Raw genomic sequence first — 23,101 nt, forward strand, 5'->3', positions numbered from 1 at the left:
CCTCTGCTTTTATTGTAAACTTTAATTTTGTACTTCTGCATATCATCCCAGGAGCTTTGTCCAAAAGATTGCTTTACCAGTGGGCCGAATAATAAAGCCTGCTGATTATTCTTGGCAATAAAAGACAATTACTTCTTGGATCAATTGTAATTTGTAACTGTGTGTATTGTGTGTAGAAAAACACGAGCTTTCTTCTTGACACTTCTTGCTGCTAGAAGGGGCTGTGACAATGGCTCAAAAGTACTAAAATCACTTTGCAAAATAGGAAATTGCCTTGACAGTTGTGTACAAAACCACAGGATTAGGTACTAGAAAGCTGAAGTTGACAAAAAGGATCCGTCCACTTTAAACTGAAGTCTTTCCATTGAGATCTGTCTTGTGTGGTGACTATAATACTGTACAAAACTAGGTTAGCAGTGGGAAAAGATCTGAACATTTTGTCTGGAATAGTCTGGTTTACTGTTTGCGACAATTAAAACAGAAAAATAAAAAATTACCAGTGCCAAATTCTCTGTATTATATTTATTTGGCTAGGCACCCAACCGTATTATTTTCTACATGAATAGGACCGATCTGTGATTATTTCCCCGTCAAATCAGTTAAGTCTTTTTAGTTAAAAGAATGTGATGCATTTAATTATCTTTTGTATGAAAGAAGTAATTGGAAGAGGTTTGTTTGTTATTTACTTCTGCTTGCCTGTTGCTCCGAAATAATTGAATAAAATTAAGACATTAAAAAAAAATTGGATAGAAAATAACCACAAGGCCTTGATGTGTCAATCATCTGGGCTGAACTATCTTCAAACCATGTTTTCATGGCTCTTTGAAAATATGATACGGAGAGGTTGGCATATCTAAATAGCTTTATTAATTACACAGTTCCTGACTCTGAGTTTTGGCTCAATAATTCCCACGTCTAGGATTCCAAAAGACAACGACAAATTGAAGTAACTGAACAAAACTCAGAAGAAAGAGAAGATAAATACATGTACAGCAGGAATAAATAAGGAATAAATCATTTATAGTACTTTTAACACCCTGAATAATTAAATACAAAATTGCCTTTTCTGTAAAAGATGGTCAGTTATAACAACAGCCGGATTCATTGCAGGATGCTGTTACCATGGCAACTGATGAACATACCGTACCGTAAAATCTGGGCTTTACCATGCATTGATGCTCAGTCTGAACTTTCCACAAATCAGATAGGAAATATTTTAAAAATAACGTTAACCGGAACGAGGGAATAGGCGCAGAACAGAGCAATGCATGGGTTACATCTAACCTGTGCTGGCAGCTCATTGCCAAAGTGATGGCATTTTGGGGGGATTTATTTCTATCATTGGTTTTACCATTTGGAAATGTTGTAACATCCCCCCCCAAAAAAAAAATCTTTTGATTTGATCTCTTTCCTTTCACATTCTGTGCTTGCATTTTCTTGATGGATGTAATGTGGTATCTGAAATCAGTGGAGTTGATTTGGCTAAGACTTTTTTTATTTATTTACAAAGTGCCTTTTAAAAAGTTGATTGATCCGCAGTGCAGGCTACAGTACTTAATTACTTCTGACAGGTTGTTATAATTTTTGGCCGGGTGAGGTTTTAAATGCTTTTCTTTCTGAAGCATTAGTATGTATTTAGACCAAGCGTGTTAGGTTCATGCTGGAATTTATCAGCGATTATTGGGAATTTTAAACTGGCTACTTTGATCATTTTCTAACATTTCAGAGGAATTCGGTGTCTTTTAACATTTTCTGCCTTTCTCATTATCATCTTCTTCTTCTTCCTCCTCCTCCTCCTCCTCCTCCTCCTCCTCCTCCTCCTCCTCCTCCTCCTCCTCCTCCTCCTCCTCCTCTTCTTTTAATGACTCCATAATCCCTTGCGAGGTGGAGTCTGGGGAACTGAATAGAGCTAACAGTGTTTTAATGGCCAAATGCCCTTCCTGTCACCAAGGCGGAGTTTTTATCAGCAGATATATTCTTCAGTGTGCACAGAGAGAGAAATATTTGCCTCTGCCTAGGATCGAATGGCCACCGCACCACTCCATTTTCTGCCTTTCTGTTGATCTCTTCCATGCCTTCATCTTACTGAGCTCGTTCTTAGGCAAGCTTACCTTTCCTGAGTTTTAAAACCCAGTTAAAACAACAACAACAACAACACACACAGCTCTTTTTTGAAGATTGTGTTGCGATTTTTCTGCCCTCGGTTTTTTTTGTGTGTGTGTGTTTGTGTGTTTGGGAAGTGGTTGCAAATGCACACGTAGGCAGAGGCAGATCGAAGCAGTTTATGAAACGGCTGTGGAAGCCCAGAAAAAGATACCATTTCTTTAAAGAAAGGTGCTCTTTATAAGCCCTGTGCATCGTGAGGCGCTCTTCAAAGATTTCGCAGTGGCGGGTTTTGTGGAATTCTACACAATTCTGTGTGGTGTTCAGGGCACAATTCACTTCAGAATGCAGCCAAAGCATGAAGAAGGGCAAAAGGACTCAATTATAATGATCTATTTGTTCTATAAGAAGCAAAACAAAAATACCTGTGAGGTTAATTTTGCTGAGAGAGAGAGAGGGACTGGCCCAAAGTCACCCAGCCAGTTTTCATGCTTAGGGCAGGACTGGAACTCACTGGGTCTCCTGGTGGTTGGCCTGAAGTCACTCGGCCGGCTTTCATGCCTAGAACTCCTAATCTCCTGGTGATCGGCCAACTGCAATCCAGTCTGTTTTCATGCCTAAAGGTTAGAACTCTGTTCTGGCCCTCTCCTCCGTCCAGTAACGAATGCTGAGACAAGCTTAACTGGAATGTACTTTAATAGCAAGACACCAAAACCTCGGTGGCTGAAAGCCAAGCAGAACAAACAGATAAGGACCTCGGCAGCAACTCAGACAAACTCAGGCAGCAATAAACACTGATAAGGCTTGGCAGCATTCCAGCCTGCCAAGCTCACAGTACTGTCCTCCGACATTCAATCCTGCGTTGACTTCTGCAAAGAGGGGCGTGTGCAAAAGTAGCTTTTATAGTCTGGAGAGGAGCCTAATGACCACCAGCTGAGTACAATCACCTCCTGTAATTGCGTAATTGTTCCTGACGCCTAGTAGCTCTTCGATGGCGTGCATCCAGGAACAACTCACTGCTGGCTTCTGGATCACTCTCCCTTGTCTCCTCCCCACTGGTCCAAGGCTCAGGCGCCACCTGGTGGCCAACCAGCCTGTCTGCGCCCTGCAGAACCCTGTCCAGGGTCCTCCACATCCTCCAGAGCCGACTCAGAGGGCCCCTCGCTGTCGGAGTCTGGTGGCAGCTCCAACGGCACCTGCTGGGCCACAACAGAACTCATTGCTGATGGGCCCAAAATCCAACAGTTCTGGCTTCCATGCTTAAGGTGGGACTAGAACTCACCGTCTCCTAGTTTCTAAGTCATCACCTTCACCAAGTGGCTCAACCTCTTATTACAGTGAAGGCTTTCCTTTCCTTCTGGTTTAAACAGTGGTCTCTGCTGTTTTTGAAAGCTGGATAGCCTTTTTCCCCCCACTGCCTTCATTTGAAATGCTGATTTGCAAGTGGCTTTATTTCCCCTCCCCTCACAATTATTTTTTTTCCCTTGCTGAGTCTAATCTCCCTTAAAAGCTTGTTCCTATTCATTTTCTCCCCTAATGATAGGTACTTGTCTGAAGTACCCTTGGTAACTGCAAATCAAAGCCCCACCGTTCTTAACCAGTAGAATGAATACCCAAGGTGTTCTGTTTAATTGCAGTCTGGAAATGTCAACTTTCAAAATGTATATCTTTAATTTAATTTGCCTGTGTTTGGGGCTACGATAAAACACTCGGAAATAGATGTGTTAAGCGGAATATATTAAAAAATCAGATGAAAGGAGTGCTGGAGCTTCTGTTGCCTTTACTTACGTATGTGCACATCTTGAAATTGTTGACGGAGAGGTTAAACACGTCATAAGTCACGAGTCCCTGCATGCCCACCTTGACTGTCTTCTTAATTTCCTCTCATTTCCCTCAACCGTTAGTAGGTCAGATTTTTGTAGAGAGCTTAAACTTTTGTCAATGGTTTGCCCTCCAAGCTTGTTTCAATTTAATTTCAACTAGCTGAAGACCCAGCATTGCCTGGGTATTTACAGGCATTGGAGCGCTTGTCTGACAGGGAGCCATTTATCTGACAGGGGCCTTTCTTTCCCCCTACCCCCATGCCCATCATCCCTACCCTCTCCCTTCCCCCTCCCATGCTCGCCTCTTCCTTGCCATGTCTACTATCCTGGCACTTTTACTCAAATCCATCAGGGCGAACGTCACAGCTTGCTTTCCAGAGGAAGCTGCGAAGGAACTGACATCACAAACAATTGCCACTCTAGGACGCCACACTCGTTCTCCTTAACAGGCCAGGTGTTCTAGAGTTATTCTGGAACACACACACCAACACACCAGAGGTCTCTCCCCCTCCCAGTATTTGTTTCCAGAGTGTAAGTCATCTGTGTACCAAGTTTGGTTGAAATTGCTTGAGGTGCTCCAGAGTTATGCTGGAACATACATACATACATGCATGCATGCATGCATACATACATACATACATACATACATACATAGGCAGTTTCTGTAAGCAGGGCAATAAAGATGAGGCTAGAAACAACACCAGAATGTTTCCTTCCTGCCTTCCTTACAGGATTAGCCCTGTAAAGCGGAAAAAAACCTAAAGAAGATTTCTTCCAACAGCCGGTTCTCTGAACCTCTTAGAAATTAAGAACCGGTTTTCCTGGGTAGGTGGGAACTGGCTGAATCCCACCACTGATACATACATACATACATACATACATACATACATACATACATACATACATACATACATACCAGTGGTGGGATTCAAATAATTTAACAACCGGTTCTCTGACCTAATGACCAGCTGGGTATGTGTGGCTTGGTGGTCATGTGACCTTGTGGTGGGTGTGGCCAACTCAACATCGCTCAGGTCGATGGGCGCTTCGCCTTAGCTGTTACAATGTAATCAGGGTCAACCGGAGAGGCAGTTTCTGTAAGCAGGGCAATAAAGATGAGGCTAGAAACAACACCAGAATGTTTCCTTCCTGCCTTCCTTACAGGATTAGCCCTGTAAAGCGGAAAAAAACCTAAAGAAGATTTCTTCCAACAACCGGTTCTCTGAACCTCTTAGAAAGTTAAGAACCGGTTCTCCTGGGTAGGTGGGAACTGGCTGAATCCCACCACTGATACATACATACATGCATGCATGCATGCATGCATGCAGACAGACAGACAGACAGACAGACAGACAGACAGACAGACAGACAGACAGACAGACAGACAGACTTGTTTACATATATAGATTTTTGGGGGGAGCTTAAGGTTGCAATAAATCTTACATTCATTTAAACTGCCTGAATCGCCTGCTTTCCTTGGGCTTGACAGATTTTTTGTCATTGAAATGTATGTTTCTTTCACCATTACAGGTGCGAGATCTCAAGTTTTGAAGATCAATGCAGATCTTCTGGAATCTTTCTAATAGTTATTCGTGCTTCTGGGGGTTCAGTGCTTTTTGGAACTTGGGACTTAACATTCTTTTACATATAGACAGCATCGGAAAACAGCATTGATGAACTTTGTCATATATATTTTTTGATTGATGTGACTCCGGCTGAATGATCTGTCATTTATATTGAGGCAAAAATGAACCCCCCCCCCAAGAAGCAAGATGCTTTTCTATTATAGCTTGTCTGTTTTAAAATGCCCCCGTAGAGAAGTTTAGTTATTAATTTGCTTCTGAATCTTTTTTTTTTAATCCCGTCGCCTCTTCTGATCATTGATTTTGTTATTAATAATGTTTCTGCTCTGAAGGTTTGTGATTAATGTTTTTTTTTTTTTTGAAAGGCAGCAAATGCTTTTTTTTAAAAAAAAATTTGCACATTAACCGCACGTACTTCTTAAAAGTTCACAAAACTCTAGAGGGAATAAATTTAAAAGAAGAGAGAAGGGATTAAAGAGTCAATAAAGAGTATCTGTCATATGAGGAAAGAGCCTTTAAAGTGGTAAAACGTAATCAATTGATGCCAATTTTATGTATGCTGGAAAGGGACTCCCACTGCATCCATTCTCTCTATCGTGGAACCAGAGAGTTTAAGACTATCATTCAGATGTGATTGTGCTGATGCTACATACTATCATATATGGTGGACTTGTAAAAAGGTTAAAGCATTTTGGATAAAAATATGGTGTAAACTTTTCTTCTTTTCCATTTTGCAGCTCATCATCATGTGGTATAATCCACATTTTCTTTAAAATACGAAGACAGAGGGAAACAAAAGTTTCTTTGCAAGAATGAACCCGCACTTCATTGTTGGCTTAGTTGTTGACTCTCTTTTTTTTAAGAGTTGGCTTTTATTCTGGCAAGGTTGATGGGGCCGGAGAATATTTATGTTGGCTCGTGCCATTCTGTCAAAACAGCCTTAATGCTTAATTATCAAAAAAGCGGGGGGGGGGGGGATGTGGGTGCTTTCAACTTCCTTCTGAACGAATTTCTAATTTGTTTCATGGGTTATCTCCCTTATTCAGGCGTATTGATGACGACAAGGGACGGACCCACGAAATGGAGCATTCTGCTATAAAATGCATGCGAGGAATTCTCTACTGTTACATGCGTCAGGCTGATAAGGTAAAACGTTGCATTATGGAGAGAGGCAGACACTTAATTCTAAAGGATTAAGTTAATTGTAGGCATTAAAATGTTTCGCCGGCAAACAACTGAAAAGGGCCACAGATGTGACGCCAGTTTGCATGCTGCCAGGAAAAAAAAGTTTTATTTCTAGGCTGTGGCCCTAATATAGTTAAAAGCCACAGATGAAGACATGCGTGACATAGTAAATCAACTATTTAAAAGCAAACCCTCTTTTAATGGTTCCACCACAAAACCGCGCTCGACTAAAGGGCGCTCGACGAAACCACGTAGCTGACGTCATCACAGGGCGACAACAGCGCGGAGACAGAAGCACCCTGTAAACGCTAAACCTAAAATTAACCCCTAAACCTAAACCTAACCCCCCTAAACCTAATCCTTAACCTAACCCTAAATCTAACCCTTAACCTAACCCTAACCCTTAACCTAACCCTAAACCTAATCCTAACCCTTAACCTAACCCTAAACCTAACCCTAAACCTAAACCTAACCCTAAACCTAACCCTTACCTTAAGTTGAATCGGCTTGCTTTCAAAGCGCTATTTAAAGCGCCCTTCTTTCTCCGCGCTTGCTGTTGTCGCCCTGTTGATGACATCAGCAACGCGGTTTAATCGGGCGCGCTTTAGTCGAGCGCGGTTTTTTCGTGCCACGCTTTTAATAACATTTAGAACTTGAATCGAGAGCAAACCAGAGACTGCTGGTTGATTAAGTATTGGAAATGCATGCAGGAAATCTTGGACTTATCACTGCAATTGAGCCCAAGATATATTTTGTAAGTGAGACACTTATTAAGTGCATTTTGCGCCATTTTACCACCTTTCTTGCCACAGTCGTTAAGTGAATCACTGCGGTTGTTAAGTTAGGAACATGGTTGTTAAGTCAGTCTGGCTTCTCCATGGACTGTGCTTGTCACAAAAGGGGATCACATGATCACAAGACACCGAAACCATCATAAATGCGAACTAGTTCTGACTAGCCAAGCGTCTGAATTTGGATCATGTGATCATGGGAATGCTGCAATCATATACCGTATTTTTCGGACTATAAGACGCACCAGTGTATAAGATGCACTAAGATTTTGAAGAGATAAGTAAGAAAAAAAAAGGTTTTGCCTTCCCTTCCCTTAACCCGAATTCCATCCGAATTCCATCAGCCGGCCAGTGTCGACTGGCGACTACCTGGAGGAGGGCCTTCTCTGTGGCTGCTCCGACCCTCTGGAACGAACTCCCCGTGGAGATTCGTACCCTCACCACCCTCCAGGCCTTCCGCATAGCCCTTAAAACCTGGCTGTTCCGACAGGCCTGGGGCTAAAGACTCGCTACCCCACTTCGAATGGTATGATTGTTGTGTTTCTTTTAACTATGTATGGTTCTTTTATGTTTTTTGTAACTTTTTTTTCCCCCCTCCCTTTGAGTTGTGAGCCGCCCTGAGTCCCTTCAGGGAAAAGGGCGGCATACAAATAAAATTAAAATGAAAAAAATGAAATGAAAATGAAACCCCCAGCAGCACTCTGCAGGCTTCAGCAGGGCTGGGGGAAGGCAGAATCACCTCCGTTTTTGTGAAAAATCGGATTGTTGTTTTGCAAAAATGGGATGTGGGGGCAGGCTTCAAAAGACTAAAAATGGCTGCATTCGGTGTATAAGATGCACCAACATTTCCATGCTCTTTTACAGGGGGGGGGGGAGGTGCGTCTTACTATCCAAAAAATACGGTAAGTGTGAAAAATGTTCCCAAGTCTCTTTTTTCAGTGCTGTTGTTACTTTGAATGGTCACTTGAAGTCAGATAGAAGAGAATAAAAACTTTATTGTCACTTTAAGTATACACTAATCAGCACTCATTAAAATGAAATTTCTTTGCATTCAGCTCTCAAAAGATAACCATTATGCGTACACCCACACATATGACAAAGTGGAAAACATTTTTCTGGTGCCCGAGTTATGATCATTGGTGAGCAGCATTTCACACGCTTTAAATTACACATATAACTGCGTTTTAAATTATGCCCTTTTAATTTTCAAGGTTTTCTAAGATGATCTATGCCTAACTGCCTCCTTCCCAATTAGTCAGGGAAAATACCTTAGAGGTGGACAAATAATATTTAGCATGCTTTCTTTTCTTCAAACTGTTGTTGTTTCTGGGTTCTGCTCTATTCTCATTAAATCTTTACAAAAATAGCAGATAGATTTAAAAATGCAGTGGGTCTGTGCTATTTTGGGGATGACATGTTTCTTTACTTTTTTTATCGGCTCTGAAAAATTTACTTTGACAAGGTCTTTCTTGAAGTGCTGGCATTTCTCCCTTTTGCTACAGGTTTATTTGACATGGTGTTGTGCAATCATCTTTGACATAGTTAATCGGAAAAGATTATTTATGAGTTCAAGGCCCCAGGAGGATCCTGTCTTGTTGCAAATGGAAAAAGAATTTCCTACCCTAAATTTGTATATAGATTAATTTTTCTCGTAATGAAGTTAGAATTTGTTATTGGTCACTGTTTAGTGTTGGTTGAAGATATATATATTTTCCTACAAAATAATCTTAAATCTCTTTTCACTGTTTAGTGTTGGTTGAAGATGATATATATATACTATTAGGAAAAAGAGATTTAAGATTATATATATTATATATATTCCTATTTTGTAGGAATATATATATATTCCTACAAAATAATCTTAAATCTCTTTTTCCTAATAGTAGTATTTCCTTGTAATGGTGTTAGAATTTGTTAGTGGTCACTAGTGTTGGTTGAAGATGATGATGATGATGTTTGTGTGTGTGTATTTGTGTTGCATTTGTGTTGATAAATAAATAAAGGGAGACTAGTATAGATCTATTTCAAGCTATTTAGCTCTCATCAGCTAGCCATACCCTTACTGGGATTTGAACCTGGGCTGTTTTTTACATATTAGGCAGTTGTATTAGCTATTAACAGCCCAAGTTCAAATCCCAGTAAGGGTATGACTAGCTGATGAGAGCTAAGTAGCTTGAAATAGAGTCTTCCTTTATTTATTTATCAGCACAAATTACGGTTGTAAGTTGAGGGTTACCTGTAGCAGCTGCCAATCTTGCTTGTTGGAGTGTTGCAGGATAAGTGCATTCCTTTTTTAAAAAAATACTCAAATGCTTGCATCTTTTCCATAGATAATCGTGTTTCCGATTTCATTTTAGCCAAGGTGCCTCTCTTAGTCAAGGCGGGAGTGCAGAAAAGCGAAATCTTCCTGTTTAGATGATTTTTCATAATGAGATCCTTTCAGAGAATCTTTGAAAGCAAGATCTACTTGGAAATAAGGTTGTTTGAGCCGACCATGCTCCATGGGTTCAGATTTTGAAAAAGGCAGCTTGGAATGAGAGTACAGTGCCCGGAAGGAAGGCATTAGAATTACCAAACAAATATAGAAGTTAAATGTTTTCGGTTGGTGGCAGGGCTATTTAACAATCCTGTAATTTCTCTATCTAACCTTGATATCGTACATCATTATCATGAAATATCTTTTCAAACCTTATGCTACAATAGAGGTAATCTCATTCCAAAATGCGAAGTTGTGTTAATGGTGCCAGTCATTTAGAGCGCAGAGACATAAAAACCCAACTCATCTCCCCACATCTGATGGATTTTGAAGAAGTAGTTTAATACACCTGATCATTACACCTTGATAGCTTCATTTTATTTGCCTGACCTGTGTCAAGAGCACAAAGGTTTGATGTTAAATATGGTTATGTTGTGCTTTGCTTAAATAAAAACTCAGCACAGGTAAGTAAGTTCTGCTACCTTGCTTTTCTGTAATTTTAGCTTTCAGTTTCTAGCTAATTGTAGTTTAAAATTACTTTTGTCATAGTAATTTTTTCCCCTTGATGTTGCACAAGTAAGTAAGTTCCGTTACCTTGTTTTCTGTAACAGGTACATAAGTACCTGTAACAGCACAGGTATATAAATCCTGCTACCTTGTTTTTCTGTAATTAGCTTTCAACCTCTAGCTGATTGTAGTTTAAAATTTCTTTTGACATGGTAAATTTTTCTTCTCTTGATGTTGCACAATGCTAAGCAAATGGGAATAAGAAGGAACAATTGGTAGCAGATGCTAACCTGTAAATTTGCTGCTGATCTATCTACGAAGTTTCTGGTTTTTTTCCCCCTCCAATACCAACAAGGTGGCATATGCCAGCAATTACTCAGCGTTATTCTCCTGATATTTGGGGTGGCAGGTGTGATGAAACTTACCTTTTCCACACCCCTGCACCTGAATTTACAGAAACCGCAGGCAGAGTCTGTCACCTCTTATTTTGCAGCGCAGCTCTGGCACGAAAGGGAATACAAATTAAAGTGGAATTGATGGAAGGAAAGTAGATGTTCCAAGGCAAAAAAGAGAAGAAAAGTAAAATAAAGCAAGAGAGATGGACAAAGGATTTTTTTTTTTAAAGAAAGAAACAAAACTATCAGAATATCGCCAAAATAATAATAATCTCCACCAATTCAAACCCAGGATGAAGAAAATAATATATTCTTCTTAAAAACTTCCAGTGTTGAAGCATTCCCAACTTCTGGTGGCAAGTTGTTCCATTTGTCCCTTTTGTCTGAAGTGGTGTAGGGTTTCCTGCTTAAGCAGGGATTAACTCTGTTATTCTGTTCTAAATTTCTAAATCTCCTTGGCGACAACAATCGGACAAGCCCCTTGATGGTTTCTGGTTCCTTCTGGGGTCTCCAGAATGAACACTGCAGATCAAAGTGTGTTCAAAGGACAGCAGTGAATCACAACAATCACATGGCGAATGACACTGTGGAATGACAATGTGGAATCCCATTACGAAGCGATATTTCTGACTAGTGAAATGTTCTTTGCCCAGGAAAATAGTTATAATTCTGGGTCTTGTCATTCTAATGGTTTTCTATACTGCCACGACTGCCTTCTGTAAGCGGTTTTGCATTGCTGCCTGATTGTACTAATATTGCTGTAATTATGTGATCCTGCTTTTCTTTTGATGGACGGCATTGACTTTCCGCCATAAACATCCTTGTGTATTTGTGAGAAGGTACAGTGTCCTTCTCCAAAAAGCACGAAACTGATTCCTAGTCCCGACAAAACCCCTTTTATTAAACGAACGTGAATTCCTCTCATTCACATTCAGCAAAGGCCTGGTAAACAGTCTTTCAAATTTATGACCACAGACCTTATCTAGCTTGGGAAACTGCCGTATAAATATTTTCCAAACGCAGTGCAGTGCAAGGAAAGACTTGGCACAGAGTCTCTGAGATTCATGGACAGATCTTCACACTCCTGAAACGAATCTAACGACTGAATGAATGAATTGTTTCCTGCAAAAGCCCTTTCGCTCCTCTTTTATTTCTTATGGGAGGGACCATTCACCGTCCACCTGTGGCTTTACTCCCAAGTCGACCCTGATTTCTGATTTGTTCTTTTCTTCTGGCAGCTCTGCGCATGCGCACACTGGGAACAGGCTCCAGCTGTTCCTCTGCCTCACTGCTGTCTAGCTCCATAGGCACCTGATCACTGCCCGACAGTCTCAGCCCCGTCTCGGCCTCTGACGCAGAACCCTCGTCCGAGCCTTCCCCAGACTCCAGAACTGGCCCATGCTCCTCCCCAACCTCCTCACTGTCCGACTCTGCTGACAGCTTCGCTGGCCGCTGGCAGACCACAACATTAAGCACGGGTCTTTTAAAAAGCAAAATGACTGTATTTTTTTTCTGGAAATCTGTTCATATGCCCATCCCATTCAGGGGGTGTTTATCCCAAAGTGCATGGCTAAAAGTCTATGAAGATCCAGTCCATGGTTGTCCCAAAGGTGCTTTTTTCCAAGAGGCAACTGGACTTCCTTGTTTTTTCTTCGAAGACGTTTCGCTTCGCATCCAAGAAGCTTCTTCAGCTCTGACTGGATGGTGGAGGGATTGAAGGATTTATACTCCTTGCAGACAGCTGGTCATTTGCATCCTTTTATTTTATTTTTTAAAAATAATCTTTATTGGTTATACATTTTTTAAATAAGACATACAAATACAGCTTTAAACATAAGAGCCAAGGTGGCGCAGTGGTTAGAGTGCAGCACTGCAGGCTACTTCAGCTGACTGCAGTTCTGCAGTTCGGCTGTTCAAATCTCACCGGCTCAAGGTTGACTCAGCCTTCCATCCTTCCGAGGTGGGTAAAATGAGGATTGTTGGGGGCAATATGCTGACTCTGTAAACTGCTTAGAGAGGGCTGAAAGCCCTATGAAGCGGTATATAAGTCTAACTGCTATTGCTATAACTGCTATATAACCCCTCCCCTCCCCCCCCCGGTGACAGTCATTCACAGCCCAACATTTTTTCATTCCTCATTTTTTAGTCTCTAACCATCATCTTCTCCTTACAAAATTCAGGGATCTATTACAATGCCCATGTTCACTTTTAGTTCCCATGGTTAACAACTGCTATTTAACTTTCCCAGTTTTAAGTCCCCGCTGTTCTCTTTGTCGCCCACATATACCATAGGTTCCAGCTAAGATAATGTTCCGTTTCTCCTTTGTCCCTCAGCCAACCCGTCATTCTGTCCATTTCTGCACACTCCTATTGGCATCCTTTTAGAGCAGTGTTTCTCAACCTTGGCAACTTGAAGATGTCTGGACTTCAACTCCCAGAATTCCCCAGCCAGCGAATGCTGGCTAGGGAATTCTGGGAGTTGAAGTCCAGACATCTTCAAGTAGCCAAGGTTGAGAAACACTGTTTTAGAGGGTCGCTGAGGCCACTTGGAGGTTGATCTGTGTCCTCAGGGTCACCTGAGCGGTGCAAATGATTCTTGTAGTCTGGATTTCCAGAAAAAAATGCAGACCTCAGGAACCATTTGTGCTATTCAGGTGACCCCGAGGAGGCAGATAAACCTCCAAGTGGCCTCAGCGACCCTCTAAAAAAATGGAAAAGACCATCTGTTTGCAAGGAATATAAATCCTTCCCTTCCCCACCATCCAGTCAGAGCTGAAGAAGCTTCTTGGATGAGAAGCAATATGTCTTCGAAGAAAAAACAAGGAAGTCCAGTTTGCCTCTTGGGACAACCACGACTTGGATGGCTGAGAATCTCCATAGACTCTATATAGGAAAAACTTAATCCTCCCTAGATAAAAAGAAACCTTTGCATTCACTATTCTTTTCATAAGTGCCAAGTTGAGAATGGCAAAGTAACAGCAGGACTCCCTTGCTCTTACTATCTCAACAGGGAAATGCTTTTTTTTAATAAAAAAAAACCCCTGTAATATTGGCAAGAAAGAAGGAATTGCCTTTGATTCAATAACATATTTGCCGTTGCTGCATTTACATTACACAACATGATGCTTTTTCAATCTCCCCTTCTGGGAAGCCGTTTTAAACCCTTCCATTTTGCCAAGAAGAATTATAAATGTAACAGGTACTGGCTGCAAAACTCACAGCGCTTTCCTTAGAAATCCAATCGCGGCGATGTTGAGTGGCTCGCGCTATAGTTCATGTTGGTTGCTTGACCCATCCATATGTTTGCGTAGAATTACATGTAATCTTTTTCCCCCCTGCCAGGTTCAACAATATAAGCAAGATCCCAAGCCCTCCAAATGCCTGCATTCCATTTTCGACGTTCACACAGGTGATGAGGTCTTTTCTCATGAGGAATATGGACATCTGCAGGTACGAAACGATTAAAAAAAAAGAAAAAGTATATCTACTAGCGAGCTGGAGTGAGTTTGAATATTTCCTTCCTGCTGTTTAGTTAAAGGCTACCCGTTCTTTTAAAATGCCTTCAATTATGGAGCTTGACAAATTGATTTTTCCTGCTTTAACCTACCAACAGCAAGCTATTTTGTGGTCTGATTTGTTGCTGTATAATTCAGTGTAAACAATACCAAGGAAATGGCCAAAATGAATTGTCGCTGTCTTTGAAACCGCGACAAGCTTGGATCTGTGAATGCAGAAGGCCTTAAAATATGTTTATAGATTGGTGTTAAGAATTGCTGGTCTGGATACTCTGTTATGCTTGGTGAATCAATTCCCCCTTCCAGAACACCGCCGGCCACTTAATTAAAAGTTAATGGGTTTTTAATTTAATTCTTAGTTTCCATTCCTTCTTTCCTCCATTCAATGGAGTTTCCTTACTGCATGTGATGGATTTTGGATTGTCAGTTTTACCTGGGATAACAGTACAGGCAGTCCTCGACTGGACGACCAGAATTGAGTCCAAAATTTCTGCTGCTGAGCCAAACATGGGTTGAGTGAGTTTGCCCCATTTTATGACTTTTCTTGCCACCGTTGTTAAGCGAATCACTGCAGCTTTTCAATTAGCCAAACTGTTTGTTGTTTCCTTTGACATTAGTCCCCCAGGAATAATGTCTTGTAGAAAACAGCTGTTGGCAGATGATGCTGGCATCTAGGGGATAATTACACCAAAGAATAAAACAGCTCGTATCTATCTATCTATCTATCTATCTATCTATCTATCTATCTATCTATCTATCTATCTATCCATCCATCCATCCATCCATCCATCCATCCATCCATCCATCCATCCATCATCTATCATCTATCTATCTATCTATCTATCTATCTATCTATCTATCTATCTATCTATCTATCTATCTATCTATCTATCTATCTATCTACCTACCTACCTACCTACCTACCTACCTACCTACCTACCTACCTACCTACCTACCTACCTATCTATCTAACATCATCTCCATCTATCTATCTATCTATCTATCTATCTATCTATCTATCTATCTATCTATCTATCTATCTATCTATCTATCTATCTATCTCTATCTCTATCTCTATCTCTCTCTATCATCTCTGCCTGCCTGCCTGCCTGCCTCTCTCTCTTTCTCTCTATCTCTCTATCTCTATCTGTCTGTTTATATCTATCTCTCTATCTATCTCTATCTCTATCTCTATCTCTATCTCTATCTCTATCTCTATCTCTATATCTCTATCTCTATGTCTGTCTATATCTATCTATCTATCTATCTATCTATCTATCTATCTATCTATCTATCTATCTATCTATCTATCTAACGATCCATCTATCTATTGATCCATCTATCTATTGATCTATCGATCTAAAAGCCAAATACCACTCACTCATCATGAAATCTCTAGAACAATTTTGACATTAAATTGAGGGTTCCAGTTGCCTCGTTCTACTCTAGAGGGTATTTGGGCATCGGCAATAATGAAATAAAGAACGACCGCAAACCCAAACCGATGACCTGTGATTGAATATCGTTCATTTTATTTGAAAGCTGGTATTTTCTGAAAAGGTTGCTGAAGAAACCATCGGTGCCCCTTGAAGAGGTATCTCTGATCCCCAAACTGTGCTTTGTATCATGTCGGTTACAACTCAGGGACACGAGGCAAAAATTAACATAGGAAGCTCCCAGCTCCCAAGCGTGTTGAGGGGATTATCAAACTCTTCCAGATATGGGCATTTATTTTCCATTTTACACCTGTTATTTTCCTTCCTTCTGGTTTTACTTGGCACATTGACTGCAGGCATCATAGTATGTGCAGGCTATTTTTTCCCCCTTTTGACAGGATTATTTCTTTTATCTCTTCCTTTTTTCCTTCATCCAGATCAATGCTGTATCCCTCTTCCTGCTCTACCTGGTGGAGATGATTTCATCCGGCCTGCAGATCATTTACAACACAGATGAGGTATGAAGAAGCCCATTCCATATCTCACGAAAGCAGGCTGTAGGAATTTTACAGGCTTTTAAACAAAATGGAAGGAAATTTTTTTCCCCTGGGCGTTTTCCGAAATAGCTGAATTGAATTAAAATTGGAGCAATGTTTTTTCTTTCTTTCTTTCTTTCTTTCTTTCTTTCTTTCTTTCTTTCTTTCTTTCTTTCTTTCTTTCTTTCTTTCTCTCTCTCTCTTTCTCTCTCTCTCTCTCTCTCTCTCTCTCTCTCTCTCTCTTTCTTTCTTTCTTTCCCCTGAATGATAGCAAGAAACTATTTCTGTTAGCATTTCTGTTAACCATGTAAAAGCTAGGTCAGAAGCAGAGGTAGGTATTCATTCTGTTCTGACCGATTCTGGTAGCAGAAATTTTGAATAGTTTAAAGCACCGGCAAATACCACCTCTGGCTGGCCCCGCCCCCATCTATTTTCTGCCTCCTAAGTCCCAGCTGATTGGTTGGCCGAGGTGGCGCAGTGGTTAAATGCAGCACTGCAGGCTACTTCAGCTGACTGCAGTTCGGCTGTTCAAATCTCACCGGCTCAAGGTTGACTCAGCCTTCCATCCTTCCGAGGTGGGTAAAATGAGGACCCGGATTGTTGGGGGCAATATGCTGACTCTGTAAACTGCTTAGAGAGGGCTGAAAGCCCTAGGAAGCGGTATATAAGTCTAACTGCTATTGCTATTGCTATTTTGTTGCCCTGCACTGGAGAACGGAGCTGGAAAGCAGGTTAGTGGGGTGGGGAGGAATGGACATTTTACAGTAACCTTCCCGCAGGAGTGGGGAGGGAATGGGATTTTGCAGTATCCTTCCCCTGCCACGCCCACCAAGCCATGCCCACAGAACTGGTAGTAAAAAAAGCAATAGCAATAGCAATAGCAGTAGACTTATATACTGCTTCATAGGCCTTTCAGGCCTCTCTAAGCAGTTTACAGAGAGTCAGCATATTGCCCCCAACAATCTGGGTCCTCATTTTACCCACCTCGGAAGGATGGAAGGCTGAGTCAACCCTGAGCCGGTGAGATTTGAACCGCTGACCTGCTGATCTAGCAGTAGCCTGCAGTGCTGCATTTAACCACTGCGCCACCTTGGATGAATCCCACCACCCAGGAGTCTCCAAATGCAGCAACTTTAAGATTTGTGATCTTCAACTCCCAGAATTCTCCAAGCAACCCTACTGGCTGGTGGAATTCTGAGAGTTGATGTCCACAATTCTTAAAAGTTTCCCCATTTGGAGATCCCCGGGTTAAGGTAAGTGTGCCAGGGATCATAAAGCATTACCCTTATTTAATAAACCAAACACCGTTTTCTTCCCTCGTCAAATAATAAATGTTTCCTAAAATATCATTTCTGTTTCTTTTTTAAAAAAAGAATCTCTTATCAATACCAGCATTTATATTCTCTCGCACGCAGTGGGCTGTTAATGCCTGCAGAGATTCTCTGCTCATTCCAGGAGTGCCACTTAAAACAGTTTCTAAAGTGCGCGTAGAATCATCGTGAATGCGTAGGTGAAACATGACTTCCATACAATTGCATATGAAACCTAGATCTGGGGAAATTCAAGGGGGAAGGATTCCCACAACTTGAAGTCAAGTTGTCCCAAGTTTTCTGCATTAAAGCACTTTTTTAAATTAAAAAAAAAAACCTTTAGTGATATGTTTCAACGCTGTACTAAAATAAACCCGGCCATAAACAGGCCTTGACAAGAGAAGAAAGATTTTTCCTAGGTCTCTTAAATCCAGCTGTCTGCCCTTCTCTTTAATCTGCATAAACTCTTCTATAATTGAGAAGTATTGACCTGAAGGCTCCCACTGGTTTATTTCCTCCAGTAGTGAGTTTTTGGTTTTAATTATATGATGCTTACCTTTCAGTTCTTATGCATCCCTTGCTCCCAAATGTGACAGGTTTTTTTAACAATAAAAGTCAGTGGGATTTGTAAGGCTGTATATAAAAGGGATTGGGGATGGCCTGGACTAGAAGTGTCTATCCTTGATTTTCTGGGTGGTGGCATCATCTGAGATATTCATATCTAAAATGAGATTTGGATAAGAAATTAGCTGGCACGGGTTACAGTTTCAACTATTCCTCCGTACCTGGTTGCCTCTTAAAATGGGGTGGTGGTGGTGTAAATGCTTGTAATAAAGAGAGGAGGATGAGAAGGAGGTGGTGGTGGTGCAGGAGGAGAAATAAAAGAAGAAGAAGAAGGATGTGGAGGAGAAGAAAGAAGGAAGAGGAGGTGGTGATGGAGGAGGAGGCAAAAAGAAAAGGAAAAGGAAGAAGAGGTGGTGGAGGAGGAGGAGAAAGGAAAGGGAGAAGGAGAAGGGAGAAGGAGGAGGTGGAGGAGAGGATAGAAGAGGAGAAGGAAGTGGTTGAGGAGGAGAAAAGAAGGAGAAGAAGGAGGTTGAGGAAAAGAAAGAAGGAAGAGGAGGTGGTGGAGGAGGAGAAAATAAAAGGAAAAGAAAGAAGGAAGGAAGAGGAGGTGGTGATGGAGGAGGAGGCGAAAAGAAAAGAAGAAGGAAGAAGAGGAGGAGGTGGAGGAGAAAGGAAAGGGAGAAGGAGAAGAAGGAGGTGGAAGAGAGAACAGAAGGAAGAGGAGGAGAAGGAAGTGGTGGAGGAGGAGGAGAAAAGAAAAGGAGAAGGAGAAGAAGGAGGTGGAGGAAAAGAAAGAAGGAAGAGGAGGTGGTGATGGAGGAGGAGGTAAAAAGAAAAGGAGAAGAAGAGGAGGTGGAGGAGGAGGAGAAAGGAAAGGGAGAAGGAGAATGGAGAAGAAGGAGGTGGAGGAGAGGACAGAAGAGGAGAAGGAAGTGGTTGAGGAGGAGGAGAAAAGAAAAGGAGAAGAAGGAGGTGGAGGAAAAGAAAGAAGGAAGAGGAGGAGGGGGAGGAGGAGGAGGAGAAAGGAAAGGGAGAAGGAGAAGAAGGAGGTGGAGGAGAGAACAGAAGGAAGAGGAGGAGGAAGTGGTAGAGGAGGAGAAAAGAAAAGGAGAAGAAGGAGGTGGAGGAAAAGAAAGAAGGAAGAGGAGGTGGTGGTGGTGGAGGAAAAAATAAAAGGAGAAGAAAGAAGGAAGAGGAGGGGAGGAGGAGGAGAAAAGAAAAAGAGAAGGAGAAGAAGGAGTTGGAGGAGGAGAAGGAAGAGATTCAGAAGGAGGAGAAAAAAGAAGGAGAAAAAAGAAATTCGGAGAGGGGAAGCAGGTAGAGGAGGAGAAAAGGAGAAGGAGGTGGAGGAGAAGAAAGGGAGGAGGAGGGTAGGAGGAAGAGGAGGAGGTGGAGGAGAAGAAAGAGAAGGAAAAAAGGAAGGAGGAAAGAAAGAAGAGGAGGAAGAGCATTCCGCTTGCCCCGTTACATGTCTCATACTCTGCATTTGTCGCTAATGCCGAGTGGTTTTGTCCTGACAATGTTCCGATTGGTGTTCACTCAGTCCTGGCCCCTCCCCATTTCCCCCCCACCTTTTTTATTTCGCATTTAGACTAATCCCTTGCGCAAGACGTTATGCCTATTGAGTGTATTGAAGCTATTCATTATTATTCCTTGTTTCCCTTGGAGGTAAATGAGCTGCCTCCAGGAGCAGATGAAAATGCTGAGCCAGTTCTAAATGGTTGAATAAATGTAATGGGTTTTGTTTCTCTGTGTAGAACAATGGTATTCGTTAACTCCTTACAAACACAAAGAGGATTATCTCCCATATTATCAGATCAACCTATTGCAGGCTTCCCCTGTATCTGAACATTCAGATCTGTAGAATGACATTCCCACTAAAGGTAGCATTTGGGGCCATCCAAACCTCGTTTAATTCTGTGAGATTACGAGACGAACGAAGCTCATTTTCTGCACTATCAAGCTTCTGCAGGTGTGCGGGTTCTTCCTTGAATTGCCCGCCATGTATTGTAGATGCTCTTGAAGACAAGATAACCCAACTCAGGTGAAAAATTTTTTGGAACCTCTTCTGTAGGTGTGGCCTGCTTTCCGAGACCGATTAGATCTCACAGGTTAGGTCTCCTCCGGATTCCATCTGCCAGCCAATGTTGGCTGGCGACCCCCCGGGGGAGAGCCTTCTCTGTTGCAGCTCCAGCCCTCTGGAATGATCTCCCTGTCGAGATCCGGACCCTTACTACCCTCCCGGCCTTCCGCAAAGCCACCAAGTCCTGGCTGCTCCAGCTGGCCAGGGGGGCCTGTGAAATATCCAGCCCCACGGAAATTGTGAATGTTGTGGTTTTGTTTTTAAAGTGTTGTCTTTGTCTAGTTTTTCCCCCTTTCCCTTGTCTATTGTGAGCTGCCCGGAGTCCTTCGGGAGTGGGCGGCATACAAGACAAATCAAATCAAAATCAAATCAAACCACTGGTGGAACCTCTTCTAACCAGTTCGGTAGATTTGACGAACCGGTTCTACCGAATAGGTGCGAACTGGTAGGAACCCACCTCTGGAACTTTGGGAGAAGAAGGTGCTACGAGTGGAATGAGCAGATTGAAATCCAAGCTACCTGTGTTCCCCCCCAAAATAAGACTGGGTCTTATTTTCCCTTGGGCCCCAAAATAAACACTAGGGCTTATTTTTTGGGGTGTCTTATTTTTTCATGTAAAGAAAGCCCACTACTGCTTTCTCACGGTGAGGCAGTAGGCCACGCAGCACCCCAGTTCCACCGCGAGACGAGGGGTGGAGCTGTCCCATGCGCCCCACATTGGCTTACCTCGGGCCCCTGCAGCCAAGGCCACCCATGCTCCAACATATGCTTTGCCTCGCAGCGGTGGCCCCATCCAGCAGGATTCCCACATGGCCACTGGCTCACTTCTGCTTGCTCACAGCCGCCACAGAGCAGGAGACCAAGCAATGTGCCAATGCCGCACATTGCTTCACATGGCTGCTGCTGCTGCTGCCGGAAGGCAGGTGTTAGAGGGATGGCCTGGCTGAGGTAAGCTTATGTGGGGTGCATGAGGCAGCTTCACCCCCGCACCCCCTGCCTTGCGTGGTGGCTGCATCACTGCAAGCAACCAGATGAAATGGGAAGCCAGCCGGCTGCGCAGGTTCTTAAACAGGGCTTATTTTAAGGGATAGGGCTTATATAAGGGGCACTCGTAAAATATGCTAGGCCTGATTTTCCAGATAGGTCTTACTTTCAGGCTTAGTGGGGCATGGCAGGGGAAGAATACTGCAAAATCCCCATTCCCTCCCCACTCTGGGGCCAGCCAGAGGTGGTATTTGCCGGTTCTCCAAACTACTCAAAATTTCCACTGCTGGTTCTCCAGAATCTTGCTGAATTTCACCCCTGATCAGTGATGGAATTCAAATAATTTAACAACCGGTTCTCTGCCCTAATGACCAACTGGGTAGGTGTGGCTTGGTGGTCATGTGACTGGGTGGGCATGGCCAACTCAACATCACTTATGTCGATGGGCGCTTCGTTTTAGCTGTTAGAATGTAACAAGGGTTAACCGGAGGGGCAGCTTCTGTAAGCAGGGCAATAAAGATTAGGCTAGAAACAACACCAGAATGTGTCCTTCCTGCCTTCCTTACAGGATTAGCCCTGTAAAGTGGGGAAAAAAAAGATTTCTTCCAACAACCGGTTCTCCGAACTGCTTAGAAAGATAACAACCAGTTCTCCCGGATAAGTGCGAACTGGCTGAATCCCACCACTGCCCCGATGGAAACTAATCAAGGAGAGAAGCAATTTAGAACTAAGGAGGAATTTCCTGACAGTTAGAACAATTAATCAGTGGAACAACTTGCCTCCAGAAATTGAGAATGCTCCAACACTGGAAGTTTTTAAGAAGATGTTGGATAGGCATTTGTCTGAAGTGGTGTAGGGTTTCCTGCCTAAGAAGGGGGTTGGGCTAGAAGACCTCCAAGGTCCCTTTCAACTCTATTATTCTATTCTATTCTCTGTCCTACTGTAGTGATCCAGGAAAGAAGTGAGAGCATTTGGCACTCCTAATGCTTTTTTTTGTTCCAAGGCAAACAATAGGTAGTCCTGGCAATGACGAAGAAGAGATAATTCTCCAGGCTGAGCTTGGAGTATAAAATTCAGACAAGTCATTTTTCCTGACCTGCTTCCAGTTGCAAAATAATTTTAGAGAATAATACTTCCGCCAATTACATGTCGTGCCCTGGAATAATACTAGCAAACTATTATTAGCAACTGAACTATAGGCAAGACAAACCGCATTATCTGAAGAGCTGCCCGTGTCTTTTACAACCCAGAACTATTAATAGATTTCAGCACTTTGCTGCCTTTCAATTATATTTCTTTCTCTTTTTTTTTGAAGGTCTCTTTCATACAAAACCTCGTTTTTTGTGTAGAAAGAGCATACCGGGTTCCAGACTTTGGCATGTGGGAAAGAGGAAGCAAGTATAACAACGGCAGCACTGAATTGCATTCAAGGTATTTTTTCCCTTCCTTTTTAACCCCCCCTCCAATAAACCTATTCTTATCATTATGCTCAACTGTTGTGAATGTTGATATGTGTCAGCCTCTGCTTTGCTGTTGCTTCGGCTGCCATGAAACGGGGAGGGAGGGCATGGTATTTGGGAGGGGTTACTAATTGTGCTGGAGGAAGGTTCTGGAGCTCAGCTACGCATGCGTAGGAGATTCCCGCCAGGACTAACGGCACCGACATTCCTTCTTCGTGATGCCTTTTGAAGTTATCTCACACCTGACACTTGGGAGAATTATGATTGGACTGTAACTGTGATGCCAAGGGGTGGGGAATGGGCTATTCTATACATCAATCGCTTTCGCGCCTAAATAATCAGACTTCGCT

The 23,101-nt window shown here is 42.4% G+C and overlaps 1 protein-coding gene across 3 annotated transcripts in view; it reads left to right on the forward strand.

The window, feature by feature from the left end:
• Window positions 1-23,101, forward strand: part of PHKB (phosphorylase kinase regulatory subunit beta) — a 120,868-nt gene that overhangs the window by 18,211 nt on the left and 79,556 nt on the right. For all 3 annotated transcript variants that reach the window (XM_087728940.1, XM_087728939.1, XM_087728941.1), the window contains 4 exons: window positions 6,556-6,655; window positions 14,206-14,313; window positions 16,252-16,332; window positions 22,607-22,722. In XM_087728940.1, the coding sequence (XP_087585066.1) occupies window positions 6,556-6,655; window positions 14,206-14,313; window positions 16,252-16,332; window positions 22,607-22,722 (405 nt within the window). The remainder of the gene's footprint in view (window positions 1-6,555; window positions 6,656-14,205; window positions 14,314-16,251; window positions 16,333-22,606; window positions 22,723-23,101) is intronic.

The sequence above is a fragment of the Thamnophis sirtalis genome, unplaced genomic scaffold (assembly GCF_051295495.1).
Source record: "Thamnophis sirtalis isolate CommonGarterSnake01/CBP01778 unplaced genomic scaffold, rThaSir2_p1.2 scaffold_14, whole genome shotgun sequence".
In the NCBI taxonomy this organism is placed as follows: Eukaryota; Metazoa; Chordata; class Lepidosauria; order Squamata; family Natricidae; genus Thamnophis; species Thamnophis sirtalis.